This window comes from Neoarius graeffei, chromosome 24 (genome assembly GCF_027579695.1).
Source record: "Neoarius graeffei isolate fNeoGra1 chromosome 24, fNeoGra1.pri, whole genome shotgun sequence".
In the NCBI taxonomy this organism is placed as follows: Eukaryota; Metazoa; Chordata; class Actinopteri; order Siluriformes; family Ariidae; genus Neoarius; species Neoarius graeffei.
The window spans coordinates 43,362,038-43,384,366 of record NC_083592.1 but is presented as its reverse complement, the minus strand read 5'-3'; the positions used below and the strand labels follow the sequence as shown (position 1 = coordinate 43,384,366).

The 22,329-nt window shown below is 42.0% G+C and overlaps 1 protein-coding gene across 1 annotated transcript; it reads right to left on the bottom strand.

The window, feature by feature from the left end:
* Positions 1-1,217: 1,217 nt before the first annotated feature.
* On the bottom strand, positions 1,218-20,520 carry si:dkey-3h3.3 (uncharacterized protein LOC100144568 homolog). The gene is made up of 4 exons (XM_060907273.1): positions 20,294-20,520; positions 12,091-13,026; positions 4,586-4,803; positions 1,218-4,484 (listed from the first exon to the last, which is right to left on the bottom strand). The coding sequence occupies exons 1-4, from the start codon at positions 20,375-20,377 to the stop codon at positions 4,415-4,417; spliced, it is 1,308 nt and encodes a 435-aa protein (XP_060763256.1). The 5' UTR covers positions 20,378-20,520; the 3' UTR covers positions 1,218-4,414.
* Between the last annotated feature and the right edge of the window lie 1,809 nt (positions 20,521-22,329).

The window sequence follows — 22,329 nt, the reverse complement described above, 5'->3', positions numbered from 1 at the left end:
ACAACATGGAGTCCAACTATTTTCTGTATTCTGTTTTTACATTTTTTTCTTTATTTTGCGAAAAGATTGAGCTTTGGGGCTTTTTACAAGTTCTGGAAACAGTAGCTTATGTACCTGTTTATGTTCAATAAAGTTGAATTTACCTATAAATCCCATATGTATCCCAGTAATCTGTCTGACCTTTTAAATCTTCATTTTAAAATCTGTTTAAAAAATTAATTTTCGATGGCATCTTTTTTTTCCTCCAACAAACATATACTTCATAATGTTTCCCGCTTATCATTATTCCACTCTCCAGAGGATTGAACTGTTTTTATTCGAAGTCTAACGCTACGTTCACACTGCAAGGCTTAATGCTCAATTCCGATTTTTTTGTGAAATCCGATTTTTTTTGTGAGGTCGTTCACATTAACAAATATATGCGACTTGTATGTGATCCTCAGTATGAACGAAAAGCGACCTAAAAGTGTTCCGCATGCGCATTGCAGGATACGACGACGTCACACGCAGTGAGCATGGCCAGTGTTTACGGAAGTAAAACCGCCCGGTTGCGGTATGACCCATCCAATCTAGCTTGAATAGCTGCATCCCCCCAAATGGAAATCACCGCCTACTTCAGCGCAGAATAGTGACGTTTGTGGCTTGTTGATGACGTGTAAGTCGGATGAATGCGACCTGGCGGTTCAGACTGAAGTCGCATATGAAAAGAGCGGATAGGAATCGGAATTAGGACCACATATCCAAACGGCCTGGGTCGGATTTGAAAAAATCGGATCTGTGTCGTTCATATTGTCAATAAAAGATCGGATACAGGTCACATATGGGCGAAAAGATCGGATTTGAGTCACTTCAGCCTGCAGTGTGAACGTAGCCTAAGACAGTTCAGGTGCCACATCTGCCATGGTTTTGTCCCTATTCGGTTTCCATATATGCTCTGCTCCATTTTGTCCCATTTTTCTTGCCACTTGACCTTATATGGACTGTTTCCATGGTCTTGGTACTCTGTTGCCATGGCAGATAATGAATCTCACCTGCTGCTGTTATTCAGTCAGTGTATTTATACTCTTTAGTTTTCTGAGTCTAACTTTCCTCTTTCTATTGCACACTGGCTGTTTATTCCTCTGTGCTCAACAATGCTTCTTTACAGCAGATAACCTACTTTCATAAAATTCTAAATAAAGTTGAAAGAGAAATCCAGTCAGTATCGAACACCACACTTAATGAAAATGAGTTTATTAGCCTTGTCTCTGGTTGGTTTCCATTCTACAACTCTTTTGATTTTATTACAAAATTTTCCAAATGATATCCAGCTGCAGTTTTATTACTGCTAAATCTTAACTGTTTTAAAGTGCATATCATGGGTAAATTCAGGAGCAAGATCAATGTAATTCTCCTATTTTATATTAAACTTTGGTCAAATATCTGTCACATTTTGCATTTTGTGCAATTTTTTTTACCTTGCGCAATACCAGAAAAATTCAGTTGAAATCAAGCCATTTGAGGTGAATTGGTCCGCCTCTGAAAAAACTTGGCATTTAGATTTCCCGGCAAACATTGATTTTCGTGACGTCTCGTGCGGGACGCCTCCTTCTGAATCCTACGTCAGCGCTGGTTTGTTTATGAGAAAACGACCTGGTGGTTTTCTGCAAATTTCTTCAACGTTATCGCGTAATTATTAAAATGGTTAACAGATGTATCGTAGGAGGGTGTAGCAACATTACATTCTTCATCCAAAGGTGAAGTAACATTGCGCTCAGGTGACAATTCCATATTTCAATGCAAAATCGCTAGCTACTAAACTTGGTCTACACAGGCTGTGCACTGAAACCGTGTAAAGCTCGCGCAGCCTGCTGGCGCTTCCGCAGGTAACGTTACGAATCTGGCTCCAGACTCCCTTGGGATTTTTCCAGACGTGTTTTGTTATTTTTTTCTGTAGACAGATGGCCTTGTGCAAAATTACCCTTCTGGATGAGTGTGTAAAGGGACATAGTTTCATATAAAAAAAAAAAAAAACGAATTTGGTCCAGGATATGCACTTTAAGGTGATTAAAAGGCAAGTTGGGTTTTTCCCAGGTTATAAGATATTTGACATTGGTTATTTTCTATGCTAATGGCTTGTTTATTAGCTTTGACATCAAAGAATAATACAACATAACAAATCATTGTTACATGGAATGAATATATAGCTCAAAGTTAGAAAAATCAATGTTAAAATTTTAACAAATTACCCTGCCTTAACCATCAGAAAATTAGATAACTGTACACACTCATGGCATCTATAAACAGCCTGATATAACTTCCAAGTTTAAGTATGCAGTATTCTATTAAAATGAATGATCTGTAAAGAGAGATATGATGATGGTGGTGTGTTCAAAGGATACTGGACCCAGGTTTAATAATAATAATAATAATAATAGACAGCATGCTGGTGTAGTGGTTAGCACTGTCGCCTCACAGTAAGAAGGTTCTGGGTTCGAGCCCCATGGCCGGCAAGGGCCTTTCTGTGTGGAGTTTGCATGTTCTCCCCGTGTCCGCGTGGGTTTCCTCCGGGTGCTCCGGTTTCCCCCACAGTCCAAAGACATGCAGGTTAGGTTAACTGGTGACTCTAAATTGACCGTAGGTGTGAATGTGAGTGTGAATGGTTGTCTGTGTCTATGTGTCAGCCCTGCGATAATCTGGCGACTTGTCCAGGGTGTACCCCGCCTTTCGCCCGTAGTCAGCTGGGATAGGCTCCAGCTTGCCCGTGACCTTGCACAGGATAAGTGGTTACGGCTGATGGATGGATAATAATAATAATGTTGAATTCTTATATTAGTAACCAAAGTGATGCATGAAACAACTAAAAAAAAAAATCCCTATCCAGTACAGTATAAGCAAGGGAAAGTAAAATGTCACCCATATCTCTTCTATTATGAAACCAACATAAAGTACATTTCCAAGCTCTATCAGTGTTTGACAAAGATTATGTGCTTGTGTACATGGTTGACCTGTGTTTAATCCCTCATTCCCCATTCTCTCCTGCACATAAAACATTCATTTGTTCAGAAAAAAATGACTCCTCAATAGGTATCAATTAATGATTTGATATATATTCTGAAAAGCAGTAATCAACTCTGTGAATGCTCTAAAGTCCGATCAATTTAACATCAGAAATAATTAATCTGCAGTTACAAAGGTGAAAAAAATGAGCAACGTATTTCTTGATTATGATGGATTTTGTTTCAACTGGTGTGCATAAGATAGTGGTGCAGTATTTAGCACTGTTGTAGCACAGTAAGAAGGTTCTGGGTTCGAACATCGCTGCCTTTCTGTGTGGAGTTGACATCTTCTCTCTGTGCCTGCATGGGTTTCCTCCCACAGTCCAAAGACCTGTTGATTAGGTCAACCAGCTCCTCTAAATTGCCCAGAGGTGTGAATATGAATGTGAATGGTTGGTTGTCGCTATGTTAACCCTGCAATAGACTGGTGACCTGTCCAAGTCAGCAGGGATTGGCTCCAGCTTCCCCTGTGACCCTGATGGATGAGCTTTATAGATAATGGATGGATGGATGGATGGATGGATGGATGGATGGATGGATGGTGTGCCTAAGGCCAAGTTTACATTAGACCGTATCTGTCTCGTTTTCTTCGCGGATGCACTGTCCGTTTACATTAAAACGCCGGGAAACGGGAATCCGCCAGGGTCCACGTATTCAATCCAGATCGTGTCCGGTCCGGTGCTGTGTAAACATTGAGAATACGCGGATATGCTGTGCTGAGCTCTAGCTGGCGTCGTCATTGGACAACGTCACTGTGACATCCACCTTCCTGATTCGCTGGCGTTGGTCATGTGACGCGACTGCTGAAAAACGGCGCGGACTTCCGCCTTGTATCACCTTTCATTAAAGAGTATAAAAGTATGAAAATACTGCAAATACTGATGCAAATCCTGCCCATTGTGTAGTTATGATTGTCTTTAGGCTTGCCATCCTTCCACTTGCAAGTGGTAAGTGACGCGCATGCCTGACATGCACTGAGATCACACACACAGCGGCTCAGTCCCAAATCACTGCTCGTGCGCTTCACTCGTGCGCTCTGTGAGCTGCGCAGGGCCGGAGTGCGCACCCTCCAGAGGGCACTCGCTGTTCAGGGCGGAGTGATTTGGAGCGCAGGATGCCTGCGGAGCCGAGCGTATCCGTGTATTGGCGTTGCTGTGTGCAGGCGAATCGTGTATTGGTGTTGCTGTGTGCACACTAATCGTTTTAAAAACGTTAATCTGATGATCCGCTGATACGGTCTAATGTAAACCCCACCTAAGCCTTATACTATTTAAATATTCACAAATACTGTATTAGTGCAGTTAATAAAAAGTCTTTATCGTGTTTGTCTTGTATTAGTATTTACATGGGTACCAAAGCTCAGCCCTTATTAAATATCAGTAAATTCCTTTGACTTTCAGCTCCTCTTGGACCCGTTTCAGATAACCAGGATCTGGGTAACCGTAACTAGACGAAGAAAACCCACAAAGCATGTTTAGTGCATGTACAAATACAATTTTGTATTATGTCTGATTTTAAATATCTACAGTGTTTCTGTGTGAACTTACAGAGTAGGTCCTCCAGTGTAGGATGTCTTGTGATGAATGTCATTCCACGTGACGACATTGTTCCTGCCAGTAGTTGACGAGCGTCCAACCGTGAAGATTAACCTTTGATCAAATGCTTGTCGGAGGAGCTTGAGAACTTTATTTCCTTCTGTGGAATGTGGCAAGTAGGCCAGGCGTACAGCACCTTGGTATGGCTGCCCTGGATTTGGGTGTTCATCCTACATATATACACACAAATGCGATCATAAAGTATTTGTCACATTTAGTTCACAATCAAAGATCAAATGTAATATTACAATGGCCCATACTAAAAAGCCCATATCAAAGTTTTTGTTTTCTTACATGGAATGTCCTACTTCCCAACTATTTGAAGTAAAAAAAAAATGAAATTAATTAATGAAATAAAAAAATTTATTTTGATGGCTTTTAGATTTAACTCCATAATGGCCTACAGTGCCTTGAAAAAGTATTCATACCCCTTGAACTTTTTCACATTTTTCCACCTTACAAACACAAACTTAAAAGTTTTTTATTGAGATTTTATGTGATAGACCAACACAGAGTAGCACATAATTGTGAAGTGAAACGAAAATGATAAATGGTCTTCAAAATTTTAAACAAATAAAAATCTGAAAAATGTGATGTGCATTAGTATTCAGCCCCCCTGCGTCAATACTTTGTAGAGCCACCTTTTGCTGCAATTACAGCTGCAAGTCTTTTGTGGTATGTCTCTACCAGCTTTGCACATCTAGACACTGAAATTTTTGCCCATTCTTCTTTGCAAAATAGCTCAAGCTCAGCCAGATTGGATGGAGGGGGGGCGCAACGTGAGGAAAAATAAACCAGAATAAGTTACTATTGCGGACATTTAGCGAACTTCAGCTAGCCTTTGCCAGAGACAAAATGGATCGATTTTTAGTACCTAAAGCTACAGTGAGTGAGGAGACAGAGTCTGGGCCAAGCAAAAAAAGAAGGAAGTATGACCATGATTATTTAAAGTTTGGATTTTCATGGACTGGATCTGAAGATGCTCCACTGCCACAGTGTGTTGTCTGCCAAGAGGTGCTAGCTAACGATGCTATGAGATGTTTAAAATGTGTAAAAAAAAAAAAAAGATGTTTTAAAAAGCACAGACGTTTAAAATGTGTAAAACAAGATGTTTAAAAAAAAGCACAGATGTTTAAAATGTGTAAAAAAAAGTTTTTAAAAAGCACAGATGTTTAAAATGTGTAAAAAATGTTTTAAAAAAGCACAGATGTTTAAAATGAATAAAAAAAGATGTTTTAATAAAGCTCATATGTTTTAAATTTGTAAAAAAAAGATGTTTTAAAAAGCACAGACGTTTAAAATGTGTAAAAAAGATGTTTTAAAAAGCACAGACGTTTAAAATGTGTAAAAAAGATGTTTTAAAAAGCACAGATGTTTAAAATGAGTAAAAAAAGATGTTTTAATAAAGCTCATATGTTTTAAATTTGTAAAAAAGATGTTTTAAAAAGCACAGACGTTTAAAATGTGTAAAAAAGAGGTTTTAAAAAGCACAGATGTTTAAAATGTGTAAAAAAAGATGTTTTAATAAGGCTCATATGTTTTAAATTTGTAAAAAAAAAGATGTTTTCAAAAAGCACAGATGTTTAAAATGTGTCAAAGAAAAAAATAAAAATGTGTACAACAACCATTTTTTAAAATACGAATGGAACATTAAGTATAGCAACAACAAAAATTGTAAGGGAGGGGGAGGGCGCTGTTGTTTATTTACTCTCTGAGGGGGGGATGACTCTCCCACACTTTGAAAACCCCTGATCTAAACCATTCCATTGTAGCTCTGGCTGTATGTTTAGGGTCATTGTCTTGCTGGAAGGTGAATCTCCTTCCCAGTCTCAAGTCTTTTGCAGCCTCCAACAGGTTTTCTTCCAGGATTGCCCTGTATTTAGCTCCATCCATCTTCCCATCAACTCTGACCAACTTCCCTGTCCCTGCTGAAGAAAAGCATCCCCATAGCATGATGCTGCCACCACCATGTTTCACAGTGGGGATGGTGTGTGCAGGGTGATGAGCAGTGTTAGTTTTCTGCCACACACAGCGCTTTGCATTTAGGCCAAAAAGTTCAACTTTGGTCTCATCTGACCAAAGTACCTTCTTCCACATGTTTGCTGTGTCCCCTACATGGCTTCTTATGCCTGTCTTTCAACAATGGCTTTCTTCTTGCCACTCTTCCAAAAAGGCCAGATTTGTAGAGTGTACGACTTATAGTTGTCCTGTACACAGATTCTCCCACCTGAGCTGTGGATTTCTGCAGCTCCTCCAGAGTGATCATGGGCCTCTTGGCTGCTTCTCTGACCAGTGCTCTCCTTGCTCGCTCTGTCAGTTTAGGTGGGCGGCCATGTCTTGGTAGGTTTGCAGTTGTGCCATACTTTTTCCATTTTTGAATGATGGATTGAACAGTGCTTCTTGAGATGTTCAGAGCTTGGGATATTTTTTTTTATAACCTAACCCTGCTTTAATCTTCTCCAGAACTTTATCCCTGACCTGTCTGGTGAGTTCTTTGGTCTTCATGATGCTGTTTGTTCTTCAGTGTTCTCTAACAAACCACTGAGGCCTTCACAGAACAAGTATATTTATGCTGAGAGTAAATTACACACAGTAGGACTCTATTAACTAATTAGATGACTTCTGAAGGCAGTTGATTGCACTGGATTGTATTTAGAGGTATCAGAGTACAGGGGGCTGAATACTAATGCACACTACATTTTTCAGATTTTTATTTGTTTAAAATTTTGAAGACCATTTATCATTTTCGTTTCACTTCACAATTATGTGCTACTCTGTGTTGGTCCATCACATAAAATCTCAATAAAAAACTTTTAAGTTTGTGGCTGTAAGGTGGAAAAATGTGAAAAAGTTCAAGGGGTATGAATACTTTTTCAAGGCACTGTACATAAGATGAAAATCCCCAAAATTAAATTTTATATTTTTAAATACTTTTTAAACACAAGTATGCCTACACATTACATAATGAAGAGTCCAAAGGCATTTAAAGGATGCAAACGAGTCTTTTAGTGTGTTTTGGTTTCACAGAAATTCTTTCATTAAAACAAGCAACAACAATGAATTACTGCTTGGTAGGTTTAATAGTAAAGAAAAAATGCTAGAGGTTCAAACTATTTTTTTTTTCTGGTTGAGTGATGCTAATCATACACTAGAAGACTTTGAAAAGACTCAAAAGAGTTTTAAAAGGCTAAAGTCTGACACTTTTTCTCACATCCTGTTTTTAGTCAGATTATGATTTTGAAAAGACTGGGGATCTTGTAGGGCCACTATTTGCAAGAAATTCCTTTTCCTGTTTGGTGCTGGAGAGAGCTCACCTGCTGGTTTTTGACAATAGCCATGTCGCTCTTTGCATGAGCCAAGACTAAAAACTTAATATTAAACATGGTTAATTTCATCGGAATGCCAAGATGAGGAAAAAGACTGACTGACTGACTTAAGACGGCTATCCAGATCACCTTACACCGAACAATCGCGTACATGCCAACCCCTACGGATTTCCCGTATTCCCTACGGATTTTGGCATTTTAAAAATGGTATGGGCGTAGTGGTATTCAGCTAAGGATTTTTCTACATTTTCACCTTAAAATTATTTTGATTTATTACCATCAAAAAAATCATCATGAAATATGAAAATGCATGGGAGCCGCCATTTTCTACATTTAGAATTACTCAACTGGGAGGCGACACGGTGGTGTAGTGGTTAGCGCTGTCGCCTCACAGCAAGAAGGTCCGGGTTCGAGCCCCGTGGCCGGCGAGGGCCTTTCTGTGCGGAGTTTGCATGTTCTCCACGTGTCCGCGTGGGTTTCCTCCGGGTGCTCCGGTTTCCCCCACAGTCCAAAGACATGCAGGTTAGGTTAACTGGTGACTCTAAATTGACCGTAGGTGTGAATGTGAGTGTGAATGGTTGTCTGTGTCTATGTGTCAGCCCTGTGATGACCTGGCGACTTGTCCAGGGTGTACCCCGCCTTTCGCCCGTAGTCAGCTGGGATAGGCTCCAGCTTGCCTGCGACCCTGTAGAACAGGATAAAGCGGCTAGAGATAATGAGATGAGATGAGATGAGAATTACTCAACCGGTACTTCCGCTAGTACCAACAAGCCATTCTGAATGTCTGAGCATGTGCAATTGTGATTTTCCTGCACACCGAGCGGGAAATAACAGCACATGTAGCGTAACAATAGACAGGTCAAGAGGTCAAGATGTCGGCACCACCGAAGAAAAAACTCAAAACATCTAAAACTGGAGGTCGCTTTCTTCCCGAATGGACAGAAACATTCAATGGAATAATTATCGCTTCCAAAATGGGTGCTGAGTATGTCAACTGCACAATTTGTTGTAGAGACGTGAAAGTGTTTGCCTCTGGAATTTACGACATGAGGGAACACATGAAATCTCAAATGCATGTGAAGAATGCAAACCAGAAAAAGAGACAGCCGTCGATTAATTTCTTCACGCAAAAACCAACAAAGTTTGTATCTGACACTATCTTAAAATCAGAAGTGGCATTTTGCAATTTCATTGCTCAACACAACCTCCCGATGTCCGTCGCAGACCATTTCATGGAACTCGTCCCTACACTATTTCCAGATAGTGATCTAGCAAAGAAATTCAGCTGTAAACGGACCAAGGCGACTCAGATTATAAAACGAAGTCTAGCACCAGAGGCCACTTCTCCAGTGATAGATCATTGTAAGACTATGCCCTTTTCTGTAATGATTGATGAAAGCAATGATAAAAAGAGTGACGAGACTGGCAGTGCTTGTCCGAATTTTTGATGTGAATGTTGGGGCTCAATCCAGAATTTTGGACATGCCAGTGTGTAACATTGGTACAGCGGAATCAGTTTTCAAAACTTTGGATGAAGTATTACAGTAAGTATGTTATGTCCATTTCATGTTATGTCCACTAAATTTTGTTGAACTGATATAGGGTTAAGAAAACACTGACTGTTGTTTAATTGAGTGTTAACAGTACATATGGATGTACAGAAATAAACCAGTGCATATATTAGGTAAGATCTGATACATTTTTATTATGCATGAAATATTACTATGGATTTGGTATGGAAATTATGGATTTCTTTACCAGGGAGTACAGGCGAGAGCCGTGAGGGGTTGACATGTATGCAATCAAGAAGAAGGGAGCACGACACAACTCTAGCAAAACTTTCCTGATCCCCCCCATTGGAAATTTTGTCTACAACAGTGAAGTCACTTAAAGCTGTTTGGTGTAATGCGAGCATTAGCCGTATATTGTGAAATGTTGTTTTGTTGCAGGATTACCAAACATATAAACCTTGCAATTTTCTTTTCGGAGACTATTACGAACTATTGGGGTACCATTTTTTTAAAAACTCAACTGTAAAAGAAAGGATAGGATCATCATTTCAGACCTTTCCCAAGTGAACACTGGTACTGCAGAACGTGCCAAGGAATAAAATACGACAGGATCTGCAGTTACAACAAAACAAGACCGTCAATGACGGTGTGGCTCATTCCGGCCCCGTCTAGTCCAGAAAGAATGATCTGAAGTGGGCCACCTTGTGCAGTTCTACTCTCAACCTGTCCAGCTCAAATATATGCCAGAAAGAATCCAAAACGGCGAGGAATTTACCAAGAAGAAGCGATTTTTTTTTTGTTGAACTGCTCATTGAGGCTTAATTAGTCCATAACTTCATTAATAATTGTAATTAAGCAAATCTGGGTAGGAGTTACAGTGGTGCTTGAAAGTTTGTGAACCCTTTAGAATTTTCTATATTTCTGCATAAATATGACCTAAACATCATCAGATTTTCACACAAGTCCTAAAAGTAGATAAAAAGAATCCAGTGAAGAATTGAGAGAGAAGAAGCGGTTTTCATGAAATGTGGACGCCGCCGGACAGATGACAGACAACACATGATGGCATAAGCTCATCGCCTGTCGGCCGGACTTGAAGTGAAGTTACAGTTACCACCCTGAAGTTGATCATTTTCCAAAAATAGCATGTTCCAAAGTATTTTATACCACAGCAATTTGCTGTTGTTAACAATTTATTTATTAAAGGACAATACGTTTTATCCATTTTGTGGAATATACAAGTTAGTACCTGTGTTCACTTACACTACCGTTCAAAAGTTTGGGGTCACTTTGAAATGTCCTTATTTTTGAAAGAAAAGCACTGTTCTTTTCAATGAAGATCACTTTAAACTAATCAGAAATCCACTCTATACATTGCTAATGTGGTAAATGACTATTCTAGCTGCAAATGTCTGGTTTTTGGTGCAATATCTCCATAGGTGTATAGAGGCCCATTTCCAGCAACTCTCACTCCAGTGTTCTAATGGTACAATGTGTTTGCTCATTGCCTCAGAAGGCTAATGGATGATTAGAAAACCCTTGTACAATCATGTTAGCACAGCTGAAAACAGTTGAGCTCTTTAGAAAAGCTATAAAACTGACCTTCCTTTGAGCAGATTGAGTTTCTGGAGCATCGCATTTGTGGGGTCGATTAAATGCTCAAAATGGCCAGAAAAATGTCTTGACTATATTTTCTATTCATTTTACAAAGTGTGACTTTTCATGGAAAACACAAAATTGTCTGGGTGACCCCAAACTTTTGAACGGTAGTGTACATTATAGCAACCTCTTTTTTTTTCTCTCTAAAAGTTAACGAGAAAATGTCAGCACTTTATACTGACAAACCACAAAGTCCTCCATCATGAAAATTTTCCCAAGTCAGAAAACTTGTAGTTTTAAGCTCTGACACTGGAGATTCCTTCCATAAATATTAAACAAGTATTTCCTCACTGAAAAACCCCTTGATATATATCACCATATCAGAGATTACACACTATTTATTCTGTTTATGTAGAGCATCCATAGATGTCCCTGTGAATTAGTTATGACAGAAACAATATATTAGACGGAATGCTTTTATACAGTATAAACCTTGCAGCCACAATTACTATCAGAGCTGCTGTTATGGAAAATGAATTGACGCGTCTTGACCAATCAGAATTAAGTACGAAACAACATCTCATCTCATCTCATTATCTCTAGCCGCTTTATCCTTCTACAGGGTCGCAGGCAAGCTGGAGCCTATCCCAGCTGACTACGGGCGAAAGGCGGGGTACACCCTGGACAAGTCGCCAGGTCATCACAGGGCTGACACATAGACACAGACAACCATTCACACTCACATTCACACCTACGGTCAATTTAGAGTCACCAGTTAACCTAACCTGCATGTCTTTGGACTGTGGGGGAAACCGGAGCACCCGGAGGAAACCCACGCGGACACGGGGAGAACATGCAAACTCCGCACAGAAAGGCCCTCGCCGGCCACGGGGCTCGAACCCGGACCTTCTTGCTGTGAGGCGACAACGCTAACCACTACACCACCGTGCCGCCCTACGAAACAACATTTGTTGTATAATGCAAAATGAATTAATACAAAATGATAATTTGTATTACTCACCTCCTGTATCCCATCTGGAATGACGTAGTGAATGATGATTGTTCCATAGTTTTCATAACCGGGTAGAGACAACTTATCGTATGTGACTTTCATTTTACCCCCTTTAGGTTGTGTTCCCTTTAGTGCACCGTATATAACTCCACACGTAGGACAGACAGGTTTAACTTCGAAAGCCCTCTTTATACAGTCTTTACAGAAGGAGTGCTTGCATTTCTCCAAAGTTCTCATTTGTGATTTCCCCATTTGCTCCAAACAAATGGAACAAGTTTCCTCTTTGTTGATGGTTTTATTCTGTCCCGCATGGCTGGAGGCTGAAGCGCTCATGTCCACTGTGGAATTGATTTGTCTTGGAGAAGACCTTTCAGGAGGACTTTTCCAGAACTGCTCAAACCTTTCAAGACTAATGAATCTCCCGGTCAGCGTTATTTCAGATGGTTTTTGTTCAGGGCTGAGTAGGAGGTCTGGAAACTTTGCCAGCAACGGCTGAATTTGAGTTGCATCGAAGGAATACGATCGACTCTGCAGTCCTGTAGCGATCTTCTGATAGAAAGTTACAAATCGCTCTCTTGCCAGCTGAGCGAAGACTGTTCCATGCTCTGTGTCCTGTGAGCAAAAGGTCACCTGTTTCTTATCAACCTGCATGATTACCTTAGGTGGTTTTATTTTGTTGAGTTCTGCAGAATATTTTTCTTGAATGTAATTCATAATGACACTGTCGATCTCAACTGGTTCAACTTGTGCACTGGAAGCTGATTTCATGCTGCCTGAGGTGTGCTCATGAACCCTGCTCTTCTCTTTATTTCCCCCACATTGGTCTTTTTTTTTCTCCTTGGATGACGATTCGAAAAAAGTATTCATATCTTTAAAACTTCCAGTCTTCTTAGAAATGGCTCCACATGTTTCTGGATCGCCGAGAAGGGCCACTTCAAGAAATATCTGAAATAAAATGGCAGTGCAGTTGGAAAAGGTTACGTTGGGCACTCAGAAACTCAGGTGATTTAGTGAATAAAATTTGAGTTAAGCTAACGAGAAACCCAAACACTACAATGGTCTACTGCTCAAATCTCACACTTTGGTGCATTTATTTTCTTTAATTCATAATGTAATTAATCCACCTTTAAATACTGGACATACAATTGAGTGCAAAAGTTTATATTTTCCACTGTTTGGGAACAGAAAAAGGGAAGATGTTGGTATATCTTGCAACCGATATCAGTCCAAAATGAGACAAAACCAACAAAAATTCAAAGAAAGAACTTTCGCCATGATTTTCAATCTCCTGACCTGAACATATCACAATATGGATGGGCAAGCGAGAACGGTTACAATATTCAGGAAGTGTATTAGAACTGGAAAAATGTCAAAGAAAATAAAAGGTAGTGTAAAATGCTGTAAAACTAAACCAGAGTGAGCGAGTGGCACAAAATTGCTGCTTCACAGCTCCAGCGTCACAGCTTCAATCTTGAGCTCTTGTTACTGTCTGTTACCCCTTTTCCACCAAATCAGTTCCAGGGCTGGTTCGGGGCCAGTGCTGATGCTGGTTCACAACTCGTTCAACTTGCAAGCCAGCTGAGAACCAGTTTGCTTTTCCATAGCTCGCGGTGCTAAGGGGAGCCACGTCATTACATCGCTGTATACGTCAGTTACGTCGTTGTATACGTCAGTTACGTCACTACGTTTGCATAAACTTGGCGCGAATATCGAAGCAAAAACAACACGGAAGAAGCAGCAGCAACAACAACAACAATAATAATAATAATAATGGATGACTTCGCATTTGTACAGCTGCTGCTTCTCGTAGCTTAAAAATGGCGATCTTTCACGGTCTTGTTATTGTTGTTGGTCTTAAAAACTCCGCCCCCCCGCTGACGTAAGCGGTTCTTTCCTCTGGCCCAGCAAAGAGTTGGTGCTAGCCTGGAACCGGTTTTTCTGGCCCCAGAGCCAGTTCTTTGTCAGTGGAAACAGAAAACCTGGTTCCAAACTAAGCACTGGCCCCGAACCAGCCCTGGAACTGCTTTGGTGGAAAAGGGGCATGTGTGACCTTTTTCATGTCCTCCTTGTGTGTCTGTGCAGGTTTTCTCCAGGTTCCCCGATTTCTTCCAACCTCCCAAAAACATGCCAGTAGGTGGACTGGTGACTCTAAAAATTACCCCTTGGTCTGAATAAGTGTGTAAAATACAACCCCAGTTCCAAAAAAGTTGGGATGCTGTATAAACTGTAAATAAAAACAGAATGCTATGATTTGCAAATCATGGAAACCTTATATTTCATTGAAAATAATACAAAGACAACATATGAAATGTTGAAACTGAAATTTTATTGTTTTTTTGAACAATACATGCTCATTTTGAATTTGATGTCGGCAACAGGTTTCAGAAAAGTTGAGATAGGGCAACACAAGACTTAAAGTTGTGTAATGCTTAAAAAAAAAAACCACCCTAATTTGGTTAATTGGTCACAGGTCAGTAAAATGATTGGGTATAAAAAGAACATCCCAGAGAGGCTGAGTTTCTCAGAAGTAAAGACGGGGAGGGGTTCACCGCTCTGTAAAAGACTGCGTAGGCAAATAGTAAAACAACTTAAGAATAATGTTTCTCAATGTAAAATTGCAAAGAATTTGGGGATCACGTCATCTATGGTACATAATATAATTAAAAGATTCAGAGAATCTGGAGAAATCTCTGTATGCAAGAGACAAGGCTGAAAACTGACACTGGATGTCTGTGATCTTCAGGCCCTCAGGTGACACTGCATTAAAAGCAGACACGTGTCTGTAGTGGAAATCACTGTAGGAGCTCAGGAACACTTCAGAAAACCATCATCTGTGAAAACAGTTCATTACTGCATCCACAAATGCAAGTTAAAACCACATATAAACAATATCCAGGAACACAGACACCTTCTCTGGGCCCGAGCTCTTTTATGATGGACTGAGGTGAAGTGGAAAATTGTCCCGAGGTCTGATGAATCAAAAGTAGAAATTCTTTTTAGAAATCATAGACATCACGTCCTCCAGGCTAAAGAGGAGAGGGACCGTCCGACTTATCAGTGCACAGTTCGAAAGCCAGCATCTGTGATGGTATGAGGATGCATTAGTGCACATGACATGGGTAGCCTGTACATCTGGGAAGGCATCAGTAATGCTGAATGATATATACGCATTTCAGAGCAACATGATGCCATCCAGACAAAATCTTTTTTCAGGGAAGGCCTTCCTTCTTTCAGCAAGACAATGCCAAACCGCTTTCTGCACATATTCAAACTGTATAGCTCCGTAGTAAGAGTCCGGGTGCTAAACTGGCCTGCCTGCAGTCTAGACCTGTCTCGCATTTAAAACATTTGGCGCATTATGAAGCACAAAATACAACAAAGGAGACCCCGAACTGTTGAGCAACTGAAATTGTAGATCAAGCAAGAATGGGACATTTTTCTTTTAAAACTACAGCAATTGGTCTCCTCAGTTCCCAAACGCTTACAGAATGTTGTTAAAAGTAGAGGTGATGCAACACAGTGGTAAACATGCCCCTGTCCCAACTTTTCTGAAACGTGTTGCCGACATCAAATTCAAAATGAGCATCTTTTTTTCAAAAAACAATTTCCTCAGTTTCAACATTTGATATGTTGTCTTTGTATTATTTTCAATGAAATATAAGGTTTCCATGATTTGCAAATCATAGCATTGTTTTTATTTACAGTTTATACAGCGTCCCAACTTATTTGGAATTGGGGTTGTATTTTACACACTTATTCAGACCAAAGGATAATTTTTAGAGTCACCAGTCCACCTACTGGCATGTTTTTGGGAGGTTGGAAGAAACCGGAGAACCTGGAGAAAACCCGCACAGACACACAAGGAGGACATGAAAAAGGTCACACAGACAGTAACAAGAGCTCAAGATTGAAGCTGTGACGCTGGAGCTGTGAAGTGGCAATTTTGTGCCACTCGCTCACTCTGGTTTAGTTTTACAGCATTTTACACTACCTTTTATTTTCTTTGACATTTTTCCAGTTCTAATACACTTCCTGAATATTGTAAACGTTCTCGCTTGCCCATCCATATTGTGATATGTTCAGGTCAGGAGATTGAAAATCATGGCGAAAGTTCTTTCTTTGAATTGTTGTTGGTTTTGTCTTATTTTGGATTGATATCAGTTGCAAGATATACCAACATCTTCCCTTTTTCTGTTCCCAAACAGTGGAAAATATAAACTTTTGCACTCAATTGTATGTCCAGTATTTAAAGGTGGATTAATTACATTATGCCAGCCTCCAATATAACCTAGCAAGTGCTGACCTGGAACACTCAAGGCAAGAGAAACAGAGGACGGCCCAGGAACACGTGGTGTCGAGACCTCAATGTTGACACCAAAAGAATGGGGTACACCTGGAGCCAGCTGAAGCGAAAAGCCCAAGACAGGGATGCCTGGAGATCTCTCGTTGGCGGCCTATGCCCCAGGACGGGTAATAGGGTTAAGTAAGTAAGTAAGTAATTACATTATGAATTAAAGAAAATAAATTTGGGCGGCACAGTGGTGTAGTGGTTAGCACTATTGCCTCACAGCAAGAAGGTCCTGGGTTCGAGCCCCGTGGCCGGTGAAGGGCCTTTCTGTGCGGAGTTTGCATGTTCTCCCCGTGTCCGCGTGGGTTTCCTCCGGGTGCTCCGGTTTCCCCCACAGTCCAAAGACATGCAGGTTAGGTTAACTGGTAACTCTAAATTGACCGTAGGTGTGAATGTGAGTGTGAATGGTTGTCTGTGTCTATGTGTCAGCCCTGTGATGACCTGGCGACTTGTCCAGGGTGTACCCCGCCTTTCGCCCGTAGTCAGCTGGGATAGGCTCCAGCTTGCCTGCGACCCTGTAGAAGGATAAAGCGGCTAGAGATAATGAGATGAGATGAAATTTGGGCGGCACAGTGGTGTAGTGGTTAGCACTATTGCCTCACAGCAAGAAGGTCCGGGTTTGAGCCCAGTGGCCGGCAAGGGCCTTTCTGTGTGGAGTTTGCATGTTCTCCCCGTGTCTGCGTGGGTTTCCTCCGGGTGCTCCGGTTTCCCCCACAGTAGAGGTCTGCGCAGGCCGGATTTTTCAGTCCCGCTCCCGCCCGCGCCCGCATTGTGCAGTCCCGCTCTTGCCCGCTCCCGCAAAGAATTATGATTTTCAGTCCCGCTCCCGCCCGCACCTGCCATATTTTGTCCCGCTCCCGCTCCCGCTCGCGCCCGCATTGTGCAGTCCCGCTCTCGCCCGCTCCCGCAAAGAATTATGATTTTCAGTCCCGCTCCCGCCCGCTCCCGCAAAGAATTATGATTTTCAGTCCCGCTCCCGCCCGCACCTGCCATATTTTGTCCCGCTCCCGCCCGCATTGTGCAGTCCCGCTCTCGCCCGCTCCCGCAAAGAATTATAATTTTCAGTCCCGCTCCCGCCCGCGCCCGCCATATTTTGTCCCGCTCCCGCCCGCAAATCCCACATGATGCAGACTTTCGCGTTATTTCTCACGAAAGTTCTTGTCTTGACACAGCGTGATAGTGCCCTGCCCCCTACTTTGAGTGGATTTGAGCATAAATATCTACAGCTCACGTTCACGTTTGTTATTATTTACCTTGTTTCTGAATTCGGAATGTTGAAATGGCAACATGTAGACCTAATAATAATAATAATAATTATTTATGTAGGCTAATCATTTAAGTATGCGCTCTCCCGTGGTGCGTCTCCTATGAATAATTAGTGTGAAAGGAGAGATGGATCGTACTCTTGAACTTGTTCTTTTAGTTACATTTCTTTTCAGTTGTTTTTAGCAGCAGGAGACAAACGTTTCGGCTGTTGCCTTCGTCAGTGTCTCTAATAATAATAATAATAATAATAATAATAATAATAATAATAATAATAAACAATATAAAAAGACAGGCGAGCATGTAATTCCAAGTGGAAATTTGGTATATTTATTGTTCAGCCATACAAAACATTAGGCTAACCCACCCAGTTTACATTTGTAAAGCATTTCTAACTAGAATATCCTATAGAATACCCTATAAGCATAGCATATATAAATGTTATAACAAAACACAGTCCTAGCCTACAACAACAAAAAATCGACAGTATAGGCTACTGTAGCCATTATAGGGCTATGGTTGCACATTTCTAAAACTATTTGGGCTTGAGCCTCCGTGCAAGTGTTAAACTCAATATAACATAGCTGACCTTGTTTGAATATGAATAAGAAAAACGAGAAAATCAAACGCAGGTAAACGAAACAACTAAGCCTATTGCTTAGGCTATCGGGTTCTTTGAACAGCAATGGAGAAACAGCAAATTGTTCACTGTTGAGGGCTTCAACATACTGCGCCTTTCCTCCAGTATGCGACCACATATGCTGAACGCGCGCTCGGATGGTGCGCTGGAACCTGGAATGGCCAGTACATGCCGTGCCGAGATCTCAAACACGGAAGAGGAAAGGAATCGGAAACGTACGAGAGATATTTATCCTCTCCTGGATCAGAATCAGAATTCTGATGACCAGCTCATTTAAGGTGTCACTGAGGCATCATGTTAGTGTGGGTCACTGGAGGCTGGGTGTGAACGGCGAGTCATTAGAGTGATCAAAGGATTGGCCGTTAGGGTGATCAATGGCAATCTGACTCTCTCTGCAAATTTAGGCATCTTAAAATGTTTTTATTAATGCCAAATAAAATATCCAGCACAAATTATATATGATAGACATAAATTAATAATTTATAAATTTTATTTTAAACACGTTTTTAGTTAGCGGGACTGCAGCTTATCACCGCCCGCGCCCGCATTGTGCACTCCCCCTCCCGCCCGCGCCTGCAATGAGCTTTCAAAATTTGTCCCGCGCCGCACTGCTTTGCGGCGGGTCCCGCGGGTCCCACGGGACTCCCACGGGAGTGCAGGGCTCTACCCCACAGTCCAAAGGCATGCAGGTTAGGCTAATTGGTGGCTCTAAATTGACCGTAGTTGTGAATGGTTGTTTGTCTCTGTGTCAACCCTGCTTGTCCAGGGTGTACCCCGCCTCTCGCCCATAGTCAGCTGGGATAGGCTCCAGCTTGCCCACGACCCTGTAGAACAGGATAAGCGGCTAGAGATAATGGATGGATGGAAAATAAATGCACCAAAGTGTGAGATTTGAGCAGTCGACCATTGCAGTGTTCGGGTTTCTTGTTAGATTAACAGATTCTGTTTTTATTTACAGTTTACACAATGTCTCAACTTTTTTTTTTTTAATTTGAGGTTGTAAGTTTGTCCCTGTATCCACAGAATACATATGCATCAATGAGAATGGGGAAGAGAGTGTAGTGAAGATGCAAGGAGTAGACGTAAAGAAAGTTGGTGAATTCAAGTATCTGGGGTCAACTGTGCAGGAAAATGGGGGCTGGGATAGTGAGGTGAGAAAGAGAGTGCAGGCAGGGTGGAGCAGTTGGAGAAGGATTCCGGGAGTCATTTGTGATAGGAAAGTCCCAGCAAAAGTGAAAGGTAAGATGTATAAGACAGTAGTGAGACCAGTTGTGATGTACGGATTGGAGACCGTACCCTTAACAAAGAGACAGGAGGCAAAGTCGGAGGTGGCGGAGTTGAGGATGTTCAGGTTTGCGATGGGAGGTTGGACAGGATAAGGAACGAGCACATCAGAGGGACAGCACATGTGGAGAGCTTGGGAATTAAGCTAAGAGAGATGAGACTGAGATGGTCTGGGTGCATCCTGAGAAGAGATGCAGAGCATGTGGGAAGGAGAGTGTTGAGGATGGAGCTGCCAGAGGATGGATGTGGTGAGAGAGGACATGAAAGTGGCAGGTGTGGTAGAGAAGGATGCAGAAGACAGGGAGCAATGGAGATGAAAGATCTGCTGTGGCGATCCCTAATCGGGAGCAGCCAAAAGAAGAAGAAGAAGTAGTTTGTCCCTGTGATGGACTGGGTGTATTCCCAGGATAGACTCCTGACCAGCATAAAGTGCTTACTGGAGATGAATGAAGTAGCCTTCTTTATTTCTTTTTGGTCTTTTTTTTCATTTGTTCTACACTGACCTGCTACATGGCTCAGCAGAAACAGAACACACTCTGATGTGTACAAACATTACAAAGCACACGATAAAGGGATAAACACAGTACCTGAGTATGATTGATTAGTAAAGACTATGTTAAAGCTTTTAAAGCAGCAATGCGAGAACATCTTGGCTATGAAACGTAAAGAAGACTCACTTCTGGAAAGGGTGATTCCGCCATCATGGAGCAAAACACACATGACGCAGATGAACAGCAGCACTCCTGAAGAACTAATAACATACAGGTGCACGACCGAATGCTGTGTGATTTAGTAAATAAACGCTGTTAACGCCCTAAGGGTTTAAAAAAAATAATAATAATAATTTAAAAAATCGTATTAGCCCGCGACATTACCCTGCACCTTTTACTTTCGGTTTCTGTACCGTCATGTCCCTAATATGAGCGCCTTCAAAAACAAAAAAAAAAAAAAGGAGGAGACTTTGCAACTTGATATAGGCTGTTGGGAAACGTGTAGAGCATTTTTTTAACATAGTTACAGACAGTGGCCAGATTTGGTCTCCTAGTCCAGGGGTTCCCAAACTTTTCCATGCCAAGGCCCCCCAAACAGCATTAGCTTCTGGCCGGGGACCCCCTTTGCAAACCCACAGACAATGCTACAAAATATGTTAAGAAACATCAACTTTTAGAATGTTTTCTCTTACTTTTATTCAATATTCAATAATTGTTACATTTGTTTAGCATAAGAATATTATTAACTAACATGTTTTCAACAGGGCGGCACGGTGGTGTAGTGGTTAGCGCTGTCGCCTCACAGCAAGAAGGTCCTGGGTTCGAGCCCCGGGGCCGGCGAGGGCCTTTCTGTGTGGAGTTTGCATGTTCTCCCCGTGTCCGCGTGGGTTTCCTCCGGGTGCTCCGGTTTCCCCCACAGTCCAAAGACATGCAGGTTAGGTTAACTGGTGACTCTAAATTGACCGTAGGTGTGAATGTGAGTGTGAATGGTTGTCTGTGTCTATGTGTCAGCCCTGTGATGACCTGGCGACTTGTCCAGGGTGTACCCCGCCTTTCGCCCGTAGTCAGCTGGGATAGGCTCCAGCTTGCCTGCGACCCTGTAGAACAGGATAAAGCGGCTAGAGATAATGAATGAATGAATGTTTTCAACACGCCCTGTGATGACCTGGCGACTTGTCCAGGGTGTACCCCGCCTTTCGCCTGAAGTCAGCTGGGATAGGCTCCAGCTTGCCTGCGACCCTGTAGAAGGATAAAGTGGCTAGAGATAATGAGATGAGATGAGATGTTTTCAACATGCCCTGTGATGACCTGGTGACTTGTCCAGGGTGTACCCCGCCTTTCGCCCGAAGTCAGCTGGGATAGGCTCCAGCTTGCCTGCGACCCTGTAGAAGGATAAAGCGGCTAGAGATAATGAGATGAGATGAGATGAGATGAGATGTTTTCAACACGCCCTGTGATGACCTGGCGACTTGTCCAGGGTGTACCCCGCCTTTCGCCCGAAGTCAGCTGGGATAGGCTCCAGCTTGCCTGCGACCCTGTAGAAGGATAAAGCGGCTAGAGATAATGAGATGAGATGAGATGAGATGAGATGTTTTCAACATGCCCTGTGATGACTTGGCGACTTGTCCAGGGTGTACCCCGCCTTTCGCCCGAAGTCAGCTGGGATAGGCTCCAGCTTGCCTGCGACCCTGTAGAAGGATAAAGCGGCTAGAGATAATGAGATGAGATGAGATGTTTTCAACACGCCCTGTGATGACCTGGCGACTTGTCCAGGGTGTACCCCGCCTTTCGCCCGTAGTCAGCTGGGATAGGCTCCAGCTTGCCTGCGACCCTGTAGAAGGATAAAGCGGCTAGAGATAATGAGATGAGATGAGATGTTTTCAACACAAATATTTTCGCACTGAACAATAAACTGTATAACCTCCTGTAGTGCCTGATTCAACTCGTTATCCATCCTTTTTGCGACCAGTGCCTCACGATGGAGCATGCAGTGTGTGGCCACTACATGCGGGGCCTTCTGCTTAATGAGAGCGGTCACTCCACTGATCTTCCCAGTCATTGCCGCGGCTCCGTCCGAACACACCCCCACACACAACGGGTCCAGTCCAATCCGTTAGACTCAATGTAATCATCCAAAACTTGAAAAATGCCTTTCCCAGTAGTTCTTCTTTCAAGTGCTTTACAAAATAGTATTTCCTCCACAAATCTTTCCTGTGAAATAA

Coding starts and splice junctions, on each gene's coding strand:
- si:dkey-3h3.3 (XM_060907273.1), bottom strand. CDS start 20,377: ATGTTATTAGTTCTTCAGGAGTGCTGCTGTTCATCTGCGTCATGTGTG. Junction 13,027..20,293: donor CGGAATCACCCTTTCCAGAA/GTGAGTCTTCTT, acceptor ATTTTATTTCAG/ATATTTCTTGAAGTGGCCCT. Junction 4,485..4,585: donor TACACTGGAGGACCTACTCT/GTAAGTTCACAC, acceptor TTCTTCGTCTAG/TTACGGTTACCCAGATCCTG.